The sequence below is a fragment of the Hippocampus zosterae genome, chromosome 6 (assembly GCF_025434085.1).
Source record: "Hippocampus zosterae strain Florida chromosome 6, ASM2543408v3, whole genome shotgun sequence".
NCBI lineage: Eukaryota > Metazoa > Chordata > Actinopteri > Syngnathiformes > Syngnathidae > Hippocampus > Hippocampus zosterae.
The window spans coordinates 18,742,212-18,760,725 of record NC_067456.1 but is presented as its reverse complement, the minus strand read 5'-3'; the positions used below and the strand labels follow the sequence as shown (position 1 = coordinate 18,760,725).

The 18,514-nt window shown below is 42.0% G+C and overlaps 1 protein-coding gene across 10 annotated transcripts in view; it reads right to left on the bottom strand.

The window, feature by feature from the left end:
- The window catches only part of fbrsl1 (fibrosin-like 1), a 362,003-nt gene that overhangs the window by 13,188 nt on the left and 330,301 nt on the right, over positions 1 to 18,514 (bottom strand). For 9 of the 10 annotated variants that reach the window (XM_052066950.1, XM_052066943.1, XM_052066945.1 and 6 more), the window contains 2 exons: positions 2,782 to 3,196; positions 1,929 to 2,185 (listed from right to left, as the gene is read on the bottom strand). In XM_052066950.1, the coding sequence (XP_051922910.1) occupies positions 1,929 to 2,185; positions 2,782 to 3,196 (672 nt within the window). Of the gene's footprint in view, positions 1 to 80; positions 242 to 1,928; positions 2,186 to 2,781; positions 3,197 to 18,514 lie in introns of all 10 variants that reach the window. The other variant, XM_052066953.1, reaches the window with a different exon arrangement.

The window sequence follows — 18,514 nt, the reverse complement described above, 5'->3', positions numbered from 1 at the left end:
ACACAAGAAGAACAAAAAAAAAAGGCACGGGAGCCCAGTCAGTCTTCACAACAAGGGTAGAAGAGAAAGAAAATAGTCACCTGGCATTCTCTGTTTCTCCAGCTCATGCTGTGAGGATTTTCTACGTGGGGACTCATTGGTGGTGGTAACAGAGTTGCCTGTGACAATGTGCCAATCAGAATCCCCGAATGAGGCTGGCAATACATGATAGGTTGGTTGAATGATATCAACAGGCTGGTATCTAAAGACAGGAGAGAACCAAGAGTCATCCCAGCAGAAAACACACACACGCGCACTTGCCGGTGAACAGAAAGCACGGTGAGGCAGATTTTGGGGACAAGCATCGTCGCTGGAGACGACGGTCTGTGTCCTTCTTCTGTAGCACAAAATGGCTGGTTGTGGTAACACTTTAATTGGCATCTCAGGAAATAATTGCAGCCAGCCGTTACTGGCAAAAATGAAATATTGCTTCTACATTGATGCAGTGCAGCGTTGTCAAAACAATCGCCTATTCAAGCACTACTTTTCTCCAGCTTTGATGATTGTCCAGTTCCGGTGACAATTCGGCACCCTACGTAAACGCCGAGTGTACATTTGAAGTTTATGATCCACGATAGAAGAACGAACACTTTGATGGCATTTGACGCTGTTTGTCCACCAAATTATATTGGCTCATTTATATATTTTTTAACGTATTTTTTATGTTAAAAAAATATGTTAAATCCGCATCTCTTCATCGCCACTGCGTGATACATGACAGTGTAATCTGCTTTGTTTTCTCTTTCCGATTGGAATCGTCACAGCAACTGTAACAGCTCTCACGCTTCTGGAAAGACTTCAGAAGATGTCAGAGTTGGTCTGTGGGACAGTATGTCCATTCATCCATAAAGGCATTTGGAGACGCTGAATGAGAGGGACGCGATCACAATGTTTGTTTCGTCTCAAAGGTGTCGGATGAGTTTGAGGTACGGCTTCTCAGGTTCTTCCACTACATCCACTAATCCAATCATGAATTTGTGAACATGTCTTTGTGCACATGGGCACAGTTGCACTGGAGCAGAAAAGATTACCACCACGCTGAACAAAACGTCCAAATCAATTGAAGAATTTCGATTCCAAGGCAACTCGGGGGACAAGGCCAACACCAGATGGTTTTACTGTATTTCACATTACTTTGGTTCATAAGGAACTAAACCTGTGTTTTTATTTTATTGAATGAATGAATGAATGAATTTATTTTAAATGTATTATTATTGCTTTGGATTATGGGGTTTTTTTGTACTTGATTTGCAGCTCACCTCTAACTAATCGAAATCCTGGATATACAAGCATACAGGTAGTTGTCGATTTACACAACTCATGACATTTACATTGTTTGACTTGACTCCAGTGCTGATTGATAGCGCCTGTGTTTATGCTTAGAGGAGAAGGAATTATTCTAACATCTGATGTTATATTAACCAAAAAGAAAACATTCACAGGTAATCCACAAAATGGGAAAAAATGCGTCATTGGATGGACTAAATCAACAACTACCTGTGCTGAAAGCAGCCATGCTAAAACAAACAAACAAAAACAATCCAATGTAAATATGCTGAATTTTCTGTTACGCTTTTGCCGTTATGTTAAACGTACTTTTACAGTTGTCTGTCATGCAACCGTTGATGGAGAATTGCAATCATAATCGAGAGATGCATTGGCAGATTTTTATTTAATTTTTTATAAATGTTTATATGGACTCAAAGCCCAGACAGGTAAAAGGCAAAAAAGCAATTTGGACTGGAATTAATTATTGCAACTAGTAACATAACCACCAATAATCCGAGTACGGCTGTCAGTATTTGATGTAGCTTGGTTACGTTTAAATCAAATGAAAGTCCCGAAAGTAAACAGTGTTTTTGCTTGTTGTGGTTTGTTTGCAATATTACCTGGGTAGGGGGTACCCGCAGGATGACCAGGCACCACTAAACTGTTGGTAGGTAAGGTTGGTGGTGGAGGCAGTGTTGCTGGGGTTGCAAACATGGCCGAATGGCGATGTGCCGGGCTCCGTAGGGAGGAATATTGCGAGGTAGAGAGGTTGGCTATGGACAAAGGCAAGGTGGGGGCCGAGGAAGGCAGCCCACTGAGTGGGTGGTGTTGAGATGGAGTGAGGTGATGTTTGGGCAGAACAGGACTGCTCTGGTGGCTGAAGATAAAGGCGGCAGAACAAAAGATTAACACTTAAATGACCGATTAGATGTCTTGAACATTACATTAAAATCCCTCGCATGATGCACTTCAAAGGAAATCAATAACATTTCCAAGCAAATCATAAAAACAAGTTGTAAGAACGGTAATGCAATAAGGCCTCTTTCCGAGGTGGTGGAAGACCGCACAGACATTTTAAAGGAGGAAATGGTTCAATGAAAAACAGTAAATCTTGCATGGTCGGCGGAAAATCAATTTTGCTGTGAAAAAAGTCAATGCTGAGAAGTGCATAAGATTTTACAGTATCTCGTCACTACAGTACAACCCACGAGTTTGGAAAGCGCTCTGTTTTATTGCATTGCTCATATCGATTACAAGGACAAGGAGAGAAATTGTGACTGCAATGCACAGACAGCATCCCGGAGTAAGTCCAGATAGCTTTTTAGTGACCGAGTATTGTTTTATATTGAGGGTAAAAACAAAAACAAAAAACATGAACATAACTGTTGCCGTTGTTGAGTGATAAGTAACAACACAAGAGTCGCTTGTCTTTGACACAGCTCTGTAACCTATTTGCACCTCATTAACACCTACCTGATGTCGTGCAGGCTGTACTGCAGCGGGTGGTGTACTTGATGTCTTATGATTGGCCGGGTGTGGGGCTGTGGCACCGCCACAGGGATGCAGGAATCCTGCTGTGAGTGTGGGTGAGGAGGGTAGAAATGGGGCGGTGCCCTCAGCAGGGATGGGGAAGGGACAGGGGGTGGACCTTGTGGCTCTCGCTTGACGCTGAGAGGAGACGGGCTCAGGAGGCGAGATTGAGGAGGTTCTGGGGGCGCGGCGGCTGCAGCAGGGGCCGGCGAGCCCGTTGGCGCTGAGGCCGGAGTAGGGCTGGGCAGCGGGGGTGCAAACGGCACCTCAATGTTGTTCTGTTCCCGGTTGCGCTGAAGACCGGACACTTTGGTTGAGCAACAACTTTTCGACTCTAGACTCTCATTCGCTGACACACCTGAGGAAAGACACACAGCCACTGTGAAAATAAAGCTGATCAATCAAAGGTATATAAAGGTAATATAATGCTTATGGGCAAAAGTATTGCGGTAAATGATGGCCTGAAGAGGTTCGTGTTGTGCAGTGAAGGCGAACTCAGATTGTTGCTGGACAAAAAGGGCCTATCCTAATTTGTCCCAAAAAGTTAGAGGCATCAGCCATTTATCCATTTTGATACTCCAAATCCTTATTAGGATTATGGGCGTGCTGGAGTCCATCCTGACTCTGGGCAATAGGCGGCGTACAAGATGGACTGGCCCAACCATTCACCCTCATATTGACACGTAAGGACACTTTAGAGTCTTCAACTCATGGAATGAGTTGTAAATTTCCCCAGTGTGGGACAAATAAAGGATATCTGAAAAATCTTAATGCTGAAACGTAAAAATACATTTGCAAAAACCTAATCATTTAGTGCCAAAACATAGCAGTACCTTTTGGGTGGGTTTTTTTTTTTTTTTGCTTTTTGTTTTTTTAAAAATATTAATAAAGGGCAGCGTGCACCTCCTCTTAGTATCGAGGCTGTGTGAATGAGTTTGGTATGAAATATCACCACTAGATGGCAGGAGTGGTTTGATCAGATCTTGGTCGCACAACATGTGAGTGTGTGGGGTGCGGTGCAGCAATCCTGATGTGCAGAAGCAGTGTGGTGTTGAGAACACGTAAGACCAAATACCGGCAGCTCATGCTAAAACAGAACCCCCCACCCCGAGGTTTAAAAACTTTTTTTTTTTGGTAGGTTCCATGCTTATATAGCTAGAGAACTACATTTCCTGTAGGCCTTCAAAAATAATGGTCAAAAATGGCTGCACCGGCTCTCCCAAAAAACGTCGGGCATTGAATGAGATAATTACCCCAAGAAGCAAATTTGGGTGATGTGGACCCTATGAAAACCCACACAAGCACAGGGGGAAACTAATAGGACATGCGTTTCAGTACTTTTGCTCATTTAATCCACAGTCAACAGTGCCGATCATCTCAAATTCCAAACTATATCCTAGTTTGACTCAGTTACATTGCATGCTGAAAGAAGTCCACAGGCGCACAAAAGAGGATTGTTTGATACTTGGTGAATGCAGAGAACTACAGCAAAGATGAGCAAAACATCGCTAATTTTGCTGATGGCCCAATGTCTCCTTACCCACATTCCTCATGACTTCCCTCCTCTTTGGTTCTGTCAAGTGTTTAATCAGGTCATGCTTGACTATAATCAGATGATCCAATTTCTCCTTGCGTCCCAGTCAGTATGAATAAATCATAGCTAATTAAAGTTAAATGTCGGTCCCTATTCAGGGCTTTGCTGAGCACACAATCTGGCATAAAATAATTATGTTTCAATTGTGATGCGAAGAGACATTGTGGCCCGTAATCTTGGCCTCACTGTCGATGTCCCTTCCTGTGCACCCTAAATGATCTCACAGAAGATTTTGGAAATGGCATTAAGGCACTCTGAGAACTCCTCCAATGCGTCTTCTCTTCTCAGCATTGGCCCTTTTCACAATCAGTGAGCTTTTGCAATCAGCGCATTGTCTTTCTTAAATTGCTACAATTTAGCGCTGTAATTATCCACAGTTCAAGCATAGGAAAGATCACAAAATGCCATGTCTGTACACCTTTCACTTCGGTATCATTACTTAGCTCTTATGAATCATAATGAAATCCAATTGGCAGTCAAAAAAAAAAAAAAGTATGAAGCAAGTTTGCCCCTGAACCCAAATAGGAATTTGTTTTAATCAGATGAACTTGACATTCAGAGAAAAAAAAACATTGTAAGGCATACGTAGGATGAGTAAAATACTGCGCACGCACCGTCAGTGAGTGCAAACCAAGTCAGAGCTTGACATGAATATCCTTTTCTTATTAATAACCTGGTTAATCTTTCAAGGATCTTAAAACCTCTAATGAGAATTACAAAGGCAGTGCAGTGCCTTATATTATTATTTATTTTGTTCTGCTCTTTACTGTGGACAGTAGTAGGATTGATCTAAACATAAATTCCTCTAGCCAGGCGTACATTGATCCACACCTTTAATTGGGCATAGGGTTTGAAATAAAATTAATCTCTAATAAATAAATAAATACATAAATAAAGACTCTTATGGACAAAGAGACATTATATGGCACATAACTGGCATAAAAAGAAAATATCAGTCAAAATGTCTTCTTTGGAATGTTGCCATGGCAATGTGTTCCTCCAGACACAATTGAAAGGCAAGCAATGGAAAAACAAGTCTCACCAGAAAACAAGAAAGCCATCTCTAATACTAATGTTGTGAAGCCACGGTGAGAGCTGGAATATCCTAATGGTGATGATAATGGGGTCTAACAGAGGCAAGGAGGTATCAACACCGAACAACATAACCCTCATTAAAATCACTCTGCAAGTGAAGACACTCACAGACAGGCAGGCACATCATTGAGTACCGTATTTTCACGACTATTCGACGCATCGTACTAATGGCCGCAGTCTCATTAATGGGTGACATTTCTGTATTTTACACATACACAGGACGCATCGTACTAATGGCCGCAGTTTTACAGTGGTAAAACATACGCCAGCTTAAACATACGGCATGCATGCGCGCACTCTAACACGTTAGCTTGAAGCATACGGTAGCATGCCAAGACATACAGATAAGATAAAAACACGTTTTTAAAAAGGCAACGAAAGCAGAACTGAGTTCGGGTGTATTTTATTTAGCCATCGTACAATGTTCTCACGTTTTTCGATCAATCATCACCCAGAAATCCATCAAAGTCCTCATCCTCTGTATCAGAAGCAGAGGACTGCACATCTCAGTTGTCATTGAATGCATCACATGCTATTGTGAGTTGCTACGCATTGCCGAGCGGAAAGAAGGAGTAGCAACAGCAAAGTCAACATTTCTCTCGTGTGAAGCTTTCCCACATTTGAAAGTAAAGAACAGAGCGAAACATGGTGGCAGCGCGTGTGTGTGTAGAAAGAATTGAACAATTGTGCAAGTACCGTAATCCATCAAAAACGCCGCGTTCCCTCTCGTTGTTGCGTATTGTGGCGTAACTCGCCACGTGCTGCCTCTCACTCTTTGTAAAGTTGTGTTTGCCACCGATCATCCATTGTTCCCATGCCGTTTGGAACTTTACTTTGAACGCCCGGTTGATGCCAATGTCCAGCGGTTGGAGTTCTTTAGTCAACCCTCCGGGAATAACGGCAAGCTCAGAGTTCATTTGCTTGACTTGTTTTTTTCACCGCTGCTGTGAGATGGGCACGCATGCCAAAGGCATAACCGGTAGCTTTAAGTTTGAACTGAGCTTCGTAGGCGTGTCTTTTTGTCGAATTTATTTTCAGGGGTTCTTAGAAACCAAAACCGGAGTTGTTTTGCAACAATGCACATTGCCACACTCTATACAAGTGTTGGTACTGGCTTGAGGCGTCCACTTACACGCCCACCCTTCACCATTGGCGGACGAGCTTGCCTGTCCTCTCTCTCCCTCTCTCTCTCTCTCTCCCTCTCCATATATGTATATATACACGCCCACCCTTCCCTGATTGGCCGACTTCTTTCCTGCCTGGCCACAGTCACTTCCGCCTTTTCTCTACATAAACAGCGTGTCGGCTGTCAGTCAGATTTTGGAACTCAGCGCATATAAAGGACGCTCCGCACCACAAGGCGTCCTGTCCATTTTGGAGAAAATTTAAGACTTTTAATGGCGCCGTATAGTCGTGAAAATACGGTACATACAAAAAAATGGGGTTGCAGTGGAACATGATGCCCGTACAGAATGCCTTTCCATATCTACACATGCAAACACCTTTAAATGTTGTGTAAATGTGAAGAGACCAAAGACATGGGGTTGGTTTATTGCAATGTTTTGTTTTCAGGGGGAAAAAAAGATGGATAAAATGATGTTTTGTCCTGAGAGAAGTAAGGATTATCTGCCAACAGAACACTACACTACACCCTGATTTATATAGCGGCGATCAGATGTCAGTAAAACCTATTTAATAAAGCAGTGACACAGTTCACTTAACCAACAGCAAGTTATAACATTGACTCATTAAGGTTGAACTCTATTTCCGTGTTCCACTGCGAAACTGATCGCCTAAAGTTTGACCTCTGAGTTTTAAGCACTTCTCTATCAAGGAGCCATTTTGGGGTTGACATACTGTATTACCGTAATGACCATACAAAAGAATTTTAAGGCGGGCTGTCAGCTTTTAAGAAAGTGGAAGGCTTTTAGGTGCGCCTTTTAGTGTGGAAAATACAGTAATGGCTTTTTAAGCCATTTGTGTAGCTACATTGAATATGGTACATAAAGTGAAATAGTAAGCTACATGAGAACTGTAAATAGCAGCCAGCATTTACAATATGGTGAACAGGAGTACATCTCTGAAACCTTCCAATCTCAGGAGAATTTTGGAACACAGTAATTGTAACATATTCTGATTAACTCCTCACTGCTAAACCAACTGTCAAGTCGCCCTCATAGCATTTCATATAAGTGCCAAATTTAGCATTGTTCTGGACATAAAATGCACTTTCCCTGCGATCACATACTGAGTAAAAAAACAAGCACATTGCAGTTGTACAATTCAAACGGCGAATAAATGTGTTTGAAGCCTTTTTCTGTAAACCCGAGCAGCTGGCAACAGTGCGTATGACTGGTCTCTCTCCGCCACAGTCACCTGAACCCCTTCTGTGAGTTGGGCTCGTGCACTGAGGGGAGTAGCAACGGTCCCTTGGGGGAGGTTGCAAGCCTGCTCACCAGATGACGTCTCATCCCATTATTGATCTTTTTCATAGTTTTTGTCAAGGCTGTGCGCTTGGGAATTGGGTCTTTGCATGTGCACGTGCCCTTTTTATTTCATTTTTTGTAAGGGCATATCATATGGAGATGCACGGCTGGGAAGATTAGGGGGACAAACTAAAGAAGCACACGGGCAACAGACCATTGAGCTTTCCTAGAAATGACTAATGTGTCCAGCGGGAGATGTGAACCCAGTGTTACTTCGCAGTTGTTCTAGCCTTCCTCACCCTTCACTTGTGACCCCCTCTTAGCCCTGTGGTACACATGGAGAGCTTGCACAAATCCAGTCCATCGTTGTCATTGCTAAGCATATTTTCAATAGGGATAAAGTGAGAACGTCCTAGCCCAGAGTTAGATTCCGCCAGGCTCGTAGCCATCATCAAGAATAGATTCATTTAAAGGTGTCCTGACATGTTCTGTGTTTTGTTTTAATACCAAAAACGGTTGTCTTTGAAATCCATTGTTTCTAAAGCAATTTCTAATTACCAATTAATTACCTCACGAATGAAGTCCTAATCTTTGGAGAATACTTAGATATCTTCGAACTAATTTTTTACAAAGCTGTGCATGCAATAAGTGTTTAATAAATTACTTGCCCACTGTTGACACGATGCCATTTCATACAAAAGACAGGTAAACAACCTACAGGTAGATGCAAATACCCCCCCTCTCCTCTGGCCTCCGCTTAGATACAGCCGTATGGAAATGATTCCTTTTGAAAGGGTGTGTGAGAACACGGAGTGTCAGGAGAAACTTAACTTGTTCTCATTTAGTAGGCAAACATGGTGGTTGACTTCATTCATGGCAGCAGTGATGAAACGAGGCCACCAGCGGACAGATATTTAAATACAGTGGGATATCGGCTAAAAGTTGTTGCTGAATAGCATGCAAGAACTCACGCTGCCTTGATCCCTACCCTGCCGGCTCTGGTTGGCAGAATATTTTGCCGCTGCTTGATGGATGAGCGCTCAATGATTTGGTTCCCGCTTCTCTCTTGGCAAGCAAACGGCACAGAGCTCAGCTACTATAAGAAGCCAGCAAACTTCCTAATCAACACTTCTGCGAAAAGACATTCGAAAGACACGGGTGATTTCAACCAAATTATTTGGCATAACACAAACAGAGTGGCTGATCAACATTGATTGGCCATACCGCTAATATTAATATCATTAGCTATATGTGTAACGGCCTGCTTTCCTTCACACTATTTAATCTTCCTAAAGCATCACCAAGCTGATAACAAGTTGTGCTGAGCAAATGTTTTTTGTCAGTTTTTTTTTTTTTGGGTGCAAATTACGTTCATAGGACAGTGGACAAGGAGAAATGAGGCCAAGACAGCTAAAGAGAAAGGACAGCAGGCACATTTTAATTATTCCCCAGCAACTGACAAAAGGAGTGTATGGCAGCAGAATGGGGATGGGTGTTAAGCTGTAACACATTTACAGTCAAAGCCCAGGCATAAATTGAGAATCCAATGTTCATTTTAAAGAGCTAGCAGCTCAAGCTGGGCTGAATCCACTTTTCAGGCTCATATCAGATCCCAATTCTAACTGTGGCCATATGGTGCCCAACACAGACATCATCCACCTCTCAGACAGACAAGAAGGGTGTAGATGTTAACTGTCCAAATCTTTTTATGTCACACATAAAAGCAAAGTTAAACCTTCATTAACCCTTGCTATGAAGTGTCACAGACAGGCAATTAATAAACCTTCACACTCCCTACACTTGCCCGCTCATCCCTTAGCCCCGCCCCACACACGCAAACAAAAGGACAGTTTCTCTCAAAGCTCATGTGTTCCCAGGGGCATCACCTTCAGTCTGAGCTTCCTCTGAACATCGTCAGGTCGTCTAAGGTCAGTGGCACTAAGATCTCCGAAATAATATAGGGGACATCCTGGAACTTTTAACAGAAAAGCCAAGTCTAATGATTCTTCAACAAGGCCCACCCTGCCAGCTTGGAATCCGACCCTATTGACTGTCACTGACCCCTGTCACCCCTCTTACCTAGAGGCCACTGTGGGCAGACTGCCAGTGGCCAGAGAGAGCTTGAAACCCGTGGAACCGTGGAGATGAATTTAGTTTGAAAGGAAGGGGAGTTTTCAGGAGTTATTTGTTCAATGCTGCAAACACTGGCTTATCCATCCATCCATTTTCTGATCCGCTTATTGTCACAGTGGTCGCGGGGCTTGCTGGAGCCATTCCCTGCTGTCTTCCGGCAGTAGCTGGGGTACACCCTGAACAGGTTGCCAGCCAATCACAGGACACACACAGATGAACAACCAACATTGGCTTATTATTTCATTAATTAGCAGGACACATCTGCCCAATAGACTTGAACACCACAACGACAGCTGTCTCAATTGATTACGGCAATGGACAATTATGAAGGTGACCGGAGACAGCGCGTGCCGCTTCTAATAAAGGATTTAACTATTGCCTGCTATATCACGGGACACCGGTGGGAGGACAGCGGCAGCCTCCCTGTGTCTCCCATTCATTAAAAAAAAAATTCTGAATCTCTCCACAGGCTGTTCCTGAGCTTCGTGTGGGCTGTAGTTCTTCAACAGCATGTCAGCTTTACTTAAGCTTTTGTAACGCCTTAGCTGGATCACTTTGGTCCTCCACAGGAAAGCATCCACTATTAGCCCACCAGCTGGCTCAGAATCCATGAAGAATGCAAGAGAAAAAAGGTGGGCAAGACAGGATTAAGAGGAAAGAATGACACGTAAGGGGTAGAGAAAAGGGAGCGTTTGTCGACATGTCCAAGCAATGATGGAGGGTATGAGTGCTCAGCTATATAAACACAAGTGTTGCTTTTTAGCCTCCCTTCATGTATGAACAGGTATAAAGCCCGCATGCCACTAAATGGATATAATATTATCTTTCAGTGCTGCGCTGATTACTTATCAATGAAAAGGAAATGGCTGCGTGAAAATCCGTCAACAAATCCTAAGTGGCATGACAGTGGGCTGAAAGAGCCCGCATGTGTTTATTTTCCTCCTCCTACGTCTCCATTTTCACTCCATAGTCTGAAAGCAAAGCAACAATTGGAAGCTGACAGCTCCTAACGATTCGCTATACCTCCTTGTTTTGACATAAGCAGCCACTGCAATTTAGTGCCAAGAGGGAGAGTGAGGTTGGACAAACACCTTTACTTAGACGTAAGTGTTAAGTATCACAAACTATGCTTAGGCTTACTCACATTTAGTAAATGCAGAGCAGCCATGTTAAGTGTCCAATGATAGAATTTGAAAGCCACAAATGCTGAAGTTACTAAAATAATCATGAGTGTTTTTTAAAGTTGATAATATATCTCAAAAACACCCACCAACTACAAAGAAAGAACATCAATCCTAAGCCACGGTTCTTCCTCGTTCATTGTTCAATGCCACACATTCTAGCAATCTGTTGATCATACTTAGAAGCCATTTAATACAAGTGTGTGGTTGCAATGCACCATTCCAAATGCCAGAGGAATGTCAATGGATAAGGCTGAACAAATACAAGCCAGCCCATGCAATCACAGCATCAATCTTAAAAAACATACTCGATGATTAAGTTGGGCGACGATGAACTTTTTTTTTTAAATGCCAAGAAACATTTTGCATACAACTAGGTTTTAGATCACTGACTGAGCATGTATTTCAAATCACAATTAACGTGTTTCTACTTTTTACTTCTCTTTGAACATAACCCTGTGTCAATTAAATTTGGCACACTTAGATTTTGGATGTATACGGTTCCCACAATGGAACACAGTGACCAGTTGAAACACATTGGCATTAATGCAGTGGCAGGCCGTCGGCACCTTTAAAACCTTTGCTCGCCTAAACATGATCAAAAACACTGACCTTCATTTAAAACTGTATTTTCAACATTTCATTTAATATTGTGTCTCTTGGCAGTGCAGCTTTTTTAAATAATTGGAACCAACTAGATATACTTTTCAAATTCAAAATTTTTAATTGTTGAGAAACAAAATAAAAAAATATTGGATGGTAAATATTTGTAGGTTAAGTTGGATGGCAGCTAATATTAACTGATCAAAATTAACTAAAGCGGCAAGGGATGGTAACTAGCGACGACACTGCGCTGAACCAGTGACGTCGCAAGCTTGTAGCTTGCGCATTAGTGCAGAAGGCAGCTCGGAGCCGCGATGACTAATGTGAATTGCACAACACGTTGACAATAGATACTTCATATGTATGTTGCGGGAATATGTGCGGGAATATGCATTGGGCGCAAAGACAGGCTCACGACGAGTGGGAACGTCTTAACCGGTAATGAGGAACCGACCGGAGCTGCTGCGCTACCCGCCTACCACAGTCCCACACAGTGGGAACGGAGCGCGTGATCTAAAGCAGCCACACCGATTTTGACTTTTTTTTTTTTTTTAATTACAGTATTCGGAAGAATCGGAACGTTTTACGGCGTATGGGTTAGCATTAAGTAATTTCTTTAACATTTGGGATCTCTTCGTTTTCCCACATAAACCGCTCATTTGCAGTTTAGCGTTTCAACGTGTTTGATTGAGGCGCAAAATATGAATTTTAACTCACAAACTGCTGTGCAAAACCGCCTGACATCATACGTCAATGTCGCGTTTAACGCAGATTCATCATTCAGGATCAGCAAAACAGAGAATGACAGTGAGACTACATAGGATAAAGAGCTACAGAGAGATAAATTAATTGAGCAAAGGGGAGGGAGGGCGGGGCAGAGGGTCCTGTCAGGTAAATGGACAGAGACAAGAACCAAATTCTAAATTTCTAATCTGCAGACCAAGTCAAATCAGTCTGAATGATTTCAAGGGCACCACATGTCACTGTGCAGTTCCAGGTATGATAGTCAGTGAAGAATTGATTTATGTGGAGGCATTTCGATATGCAGAAGTTGGTAAATATGTGTGTGTGTGTGTGTGTGTGTGTGTGTGTGTCTGTGTGTGTGTGTGTGTGTGTGTATGTGTGTGTGTGTGTGTGTGTGTGTGTGTGTGTGTGTGTGTGTGTGTGTGTGTGTGTGCGCGTGCCTGTGAGAGTATGGTTAAAGGGCACAGGGTGCAAAATGAAACGGAAGAACACATTTCACTGCAAGATGCAACTTCACAATGGGTGGGAAAAAAACAGACACACAAGATGTTTCTGACAAATGTCAAACTATCCAAAGTGGTGCCAAAACAAAAACAAGACAAAACAAATACGCCTGACATATTTCAAACAACAGAAGAAAAAACAACAACTGAAAGCATTAGAGGGATCCAAATTAAACCCTAGAGTGTGTGACTCACTTCATGAATCTGTGCCAAAGCGGAGATGCCACACCACATCAAACCTTGTAAACTCTTGTCAAATCCTCCATTCTCTCTTTTGCTGCCAGCTCTTAGATTGTTGTGAAGGTACGTGTTGGGAGTGTCACACTTGAGAGTTTGTTTTAAGCACCATAAAATACCGAGACCCATGTGGCCCATTTTCTATGAAAAACAACACGCCACTTCTGAGACTCGAGTGGCATCTGCTGCCAGGATTAGGTCGGCAATAGACCAACCTGCCAGCAAATGATGCGATACAGCTGGTCAGGAACCTTTGGCTCTTTGGCACTTGCTGAGGGGTCATCATCCATATCATGTGGGGTGTGATAGTTTAAGTGCGTTTTGGAAAATCATATGGGTTCTATGGTACCCCTGGCAATAAATAAAAGCTCGTAAAAATTAAACATGCTATGGCATCGGCACCCCTTTGCAGCTACAATTGCTTTCATTTTTCTGGGAAGATGATGTATAAAATTTGAGGTGCCTACTCAACTACTTGAGAACATTTGCAAGGTTAGCGGTCACGATGTTGGGTGAGAGACCCCGGCTTTCGATATCCAATGTACTCATCCAGTGCATTTCGAGATTGTTCACCAAACAGTTCCCTCAAAGAGTCATCTTTACTAAATAATACACTTGCATGAGGAACTGACGCAACCACACACAAAAAGTAAGAGAGAGAGAGAGAGAGACCCATTTGAGATAACGCCCTGCTGCTGACTTCATGATGCCTCTTTGCTTGCCAAAGCAAACAACCTTATAATCACACTCTTGCAGCACAAATCCAACACCCATGAAGGTTTGACCCAATGCTCTGTTGAATGGGGCATTACAGTTAGTCAGAGGCCATAAGGGCCCCCTCCACCAAGGCCCAGAGCGGGGAATTTAACGGTAGCCAAAAACAACAGTCAAGCAGATGACTGTTTGATTACTGGAGGAGACCACACGGTACATGCTTTTTTTTTTAGGTCTTCCCTGAAATGGCCAAAATGGAGGCCCCTGTGTCTGAGCAAATTACCACCTAACATACTTAACAAACACAAAGATGATGAATTATGCATTTGCCAAGTGAAATCCTGGACTAAACATAAGCTCTTTCACTGCGGAGCATGTGGCCTGACTACTTTCTCCGTCAGTTAACTTCAGGCCTTTTAGCGGGCTAGCCAAAAGTAAACCTTCCCTCCGAAGCCTCCCCGCCCCGAGTAGAAAGTTGTAGTCCAAGCCTGCGGTATTGCTTCCAGACTGAGTGGCTCTGATAAGCCACTGAGAGAAACATGAATGTTAATATGTTACAACTGGAAAGGTATGACGCTAGGGAATACTAAACAAACAGTCGACAACAACCACCCACCTGGAGAGACTTGGAAAGTATGCTCTGGACAGGTTGGTGGTAGGTCTGTTTGATTTTGGATCTGATTGCACTCCGTTCCTCCCACCCGTATCCTCTTTGTCAATTGCTTCTAATGTATGGGTGTATCATGACATCTCAAGAAATGTATACTCTCTCTGTTCGAGGTAATGCTTTTCTCATCTTAAACTTTGGGAATAGCTTCCCAACACGTTCACATCATCATAAGAATGTCTTGGCTGACGCCTGGCCCCTTACCAATGATTCAAAATTACCCAAGTGCTGTGTTTGGCAACAATCGCCTACCATCTGTCTATATAAATGGGTGTTACAGCTTCATCTCCAAACAACATTGGCTCTGTACATCTTACCAGAGATGATCTGAAAATGTGCGCACAACTCACGACGACAATGCGTGGAGCAAGGAAAAAAAAAGCCTGGAGTGGGAGAAGCATGAAAAAACACTAAGTGATCACAGTCGGCACTTTACATTTCAGGCCCGACAGCAGTGATAAGACACTGGCCATGTATTCTTTCAAGTAAACAATGAAAACGCTTTCCCGCTGCAGTTGGCTGAGCCACAACTGAAGGAGGATTAAGATGAGACAGGTGATGTGGAGAGAGATATCCTTTCTCAATTCTCCGATTTATTCACCAAAAGAAGCAGTGTTCAGTTCATTTTAGCAGACGGGCACTTCCTTGTTTACAGGAAGTCCTTTCTTTCCTCAGTCACAATGGTGTGGAACTAACTCCAACGTCTGTTGATGAATGGATTTAAGCAGCACGGAAATGTTACTGCAAATACAAAGATGGGCATTTTGTAAAAACAATGGCACAGAAGATGCCCTCTATTAGGTTTTGGAACACAGACTAATTCACAATATGAATTCTTACTGTAGTTTTGCCACTGATAGTGTGTCCAAAGTATTTGAATCAAATTTCAAAACTTGTAGCAACGAAAAAACAAAAACAAAAACAAAAAACAAACACATTGTTCACATTTTAAAAAAACTAAACACATATTACAAATAACAACTTTCAAAGTTGCCATTTTTGCAAATCTTCATGCATGAACTGCCAACTATCCCACAGGATTGTGCATTTATGTTATGAAAATATTTGAAGCTGCTACGTCTGCATTTTTTTTTGTATGGATAAGATTTACTGGTCTGCCTTTTGTCATAGCAAAATGAATAGTTTTTCTTTATTGATCTGTCATTGGTATAAAATGCATTTTTATGAATCAAACGTATTTGTGGTATTGGTCTGAAAAAACAAAGTGGTACCTCTATTTCCCTAACAAATGTCTTATTTTTGATTAAACACAAAGATAATCTGGAGGACAAGAGAAAGCGGAAATAGAGGTTGAAATTTGAAACGATTTGGACTGTTTTAAGTCAAACACAGTCTGTAAACGATTACACAATTTCAAAACTCTTATTGATTCATTTGATTTGTAGCAAAGCGGCTCAATGAGCCCCCTCACACATGTCACAAGCACTACAAGTTAACCTAAAAGATGTTCATGGCCTAATTGTGATTGTGTAAATGCGTCTTCCCCACAGCTAAATGTGGATCCATTTTCAGTCGAGAAACGCAGCGCCACCTAAAGAAGCCGAATCATTTCTCGTTTTGTCACCCCCTCTCTCAGTCACAATGGCTGATCGCAGTCCACCGGCTTCCTGCAATGGATGACCGGGACTGATAGGACTAAGTGACAGGTGTCAAGTATCCTGACATGTAACACCAAACAGACACTGAAATAGACTGACCTGACTGAAGTCATGGCTCAATCCATTATTAGAACACTGAGCGGGGTTTAAGTTAATAATTCATGCACATTAGGTCCGTGCACAAGGCAGACCCTTGAGAATGGGCCAACACATTGCACACAGGGAAAGCTTGACAACAAGAACTTCCGAAGCCAATATAAAAGTGCTTTGTTTGAAAAAAATTCCAGTTTGTTTTTGAAAAGAGCGTCCTCTTATGTAGAGCTGAGACACAGATTACTGGTTTCGGGTCCTTTGACCTTCTGCCACTCAACTTATCGCAATTGGAGACAAATACATTTGGGCGTCTTTCTTTAATTAATCATTCTTTTTTGGTCATTAAGAATTCAATGTGAATTTTTTAATGTTTTATCTGTGCCATGAATCCAACTATTAATTTTGATACCCTCGACAGGGATGGGTGCACAATGTGCATAATGCTATCAATAACGACAGCATCAGTTCCATATTAGCCTTCCTAAATTATTATGTTTTGGAGAAACAATTAATACAGCAGAACATGTATTATGCATGATGTCATTTTTCTAATTCTTTTTTTTTTGGTCCAGTTAAGAGAGTTAGCCTCGCTACCTCTTTCAGGGAGGCAGGATTTCAAAATGAACACAAGTTAGCGCATCTCTTCTGGGAAGATGGTTGTGCAAGTGTGCAAACCCTCTTGTAACCAGGGATGTGCTTGAATTGAGAATTGTTCTTTTGGTGATGAGCAGTGTTGTGTTTGTGCCACACAAAATAATTTTGGTATTATGGCCAAAATGTTCAACCCTGTTTTAATCGGACCATGCCGCATTTTTCCAAATGCAATGGGGGAGATTTAAAGTGCGTTTTGGCAAAATGCAGCTGTTCAAGTGTTGAGTCCACTTGAGGAGGTCAGTTAGACATTATTGTTAATGTGTCAAATAAAACCTTTTCAAGGAGGATCTGCAGTAAAACCGGCAGCCCTTTACTGCGATACAATTTTTCTGAAGGACAGTTCTAGACCTTTAAGCTGTTGTGGCTCGACCTAATGTCCAGTGGCTTTCCAAAGCCACTCTGGTATGTGGTGCACTTGGAACCGGGATACGCATGTGTTGTTTTGATTTGTATGCAATACAATATATCTTTATTTGTAGAGCGCTTTCACAGACAAATGAGAAAGCACTCGCTGGTGATAGCATGAGCGAGGCAATAAAAAAAAAAGATCAAAAGACATTTGTATCAAATTAATCTTTTCACAATGTGATATCCCACTTAATGATTTTGAACAGAAAGAGACAAGTTTTCCTGAATCGGTATGCAAAAATGAGCTCATGAATTTGAAAAGAAACAGAGATAATAAGAACTACTTGAATCAGATTTTATCCACATTTATGGAAGAAGGCTTCTTCAATTAGGAGCTGCAATCCTCTACCCCGTTTCCTCCACCTCTGGTAAAGTTAATGAGCAATAAATATCACGTTTTAAAAAAAAGTGTTTTAATTCTTTATTGTGTGTATGTGTATTTCCACTTGTTTTGACATTGTATTATATTTCTTTTTTATTTATTTATTTATTTATTTTTACCACAAACTGGTAAAAGAACAAACCAAAATTTTCTTTTGTGGCTGCAATGGATTAATTGCATTTCTATTTATTTCAATTGAAAATATTACCTCGATTTATGATCATTTCAAGTTACAAAAGAGCTCACGGAACCAATTAAATCCATAACGAGAGGTTCCACTGTATAGAGCAAGGGTCTCAAACGTTGGGCCAGTGGGGTCGCTTTCCTGCATGTTTTCCATCTCTGCCTATTGCAACGCACCTAATTCAAATGATCATCTCAGCAGTAAGCTCTGCAGGAGCCTGACAATGATCCTGATCATTGAGACCCCTGCGATAGAGTCCCTTCTTTGGAGCTAAAATTACTGATAATTTCTTGTCAGTTCTCAGTCAGCAGCAGAATGGGTCTGTGTTAAACCACTTTGCTGGTTTTGCTTTTTGCCAACATGTTTACTCTGAAGTAATCTTCCCCATCATTCACTTTCCATCGACCTCCGCTCTATTCTAACTGTATGCTGGCAAAAT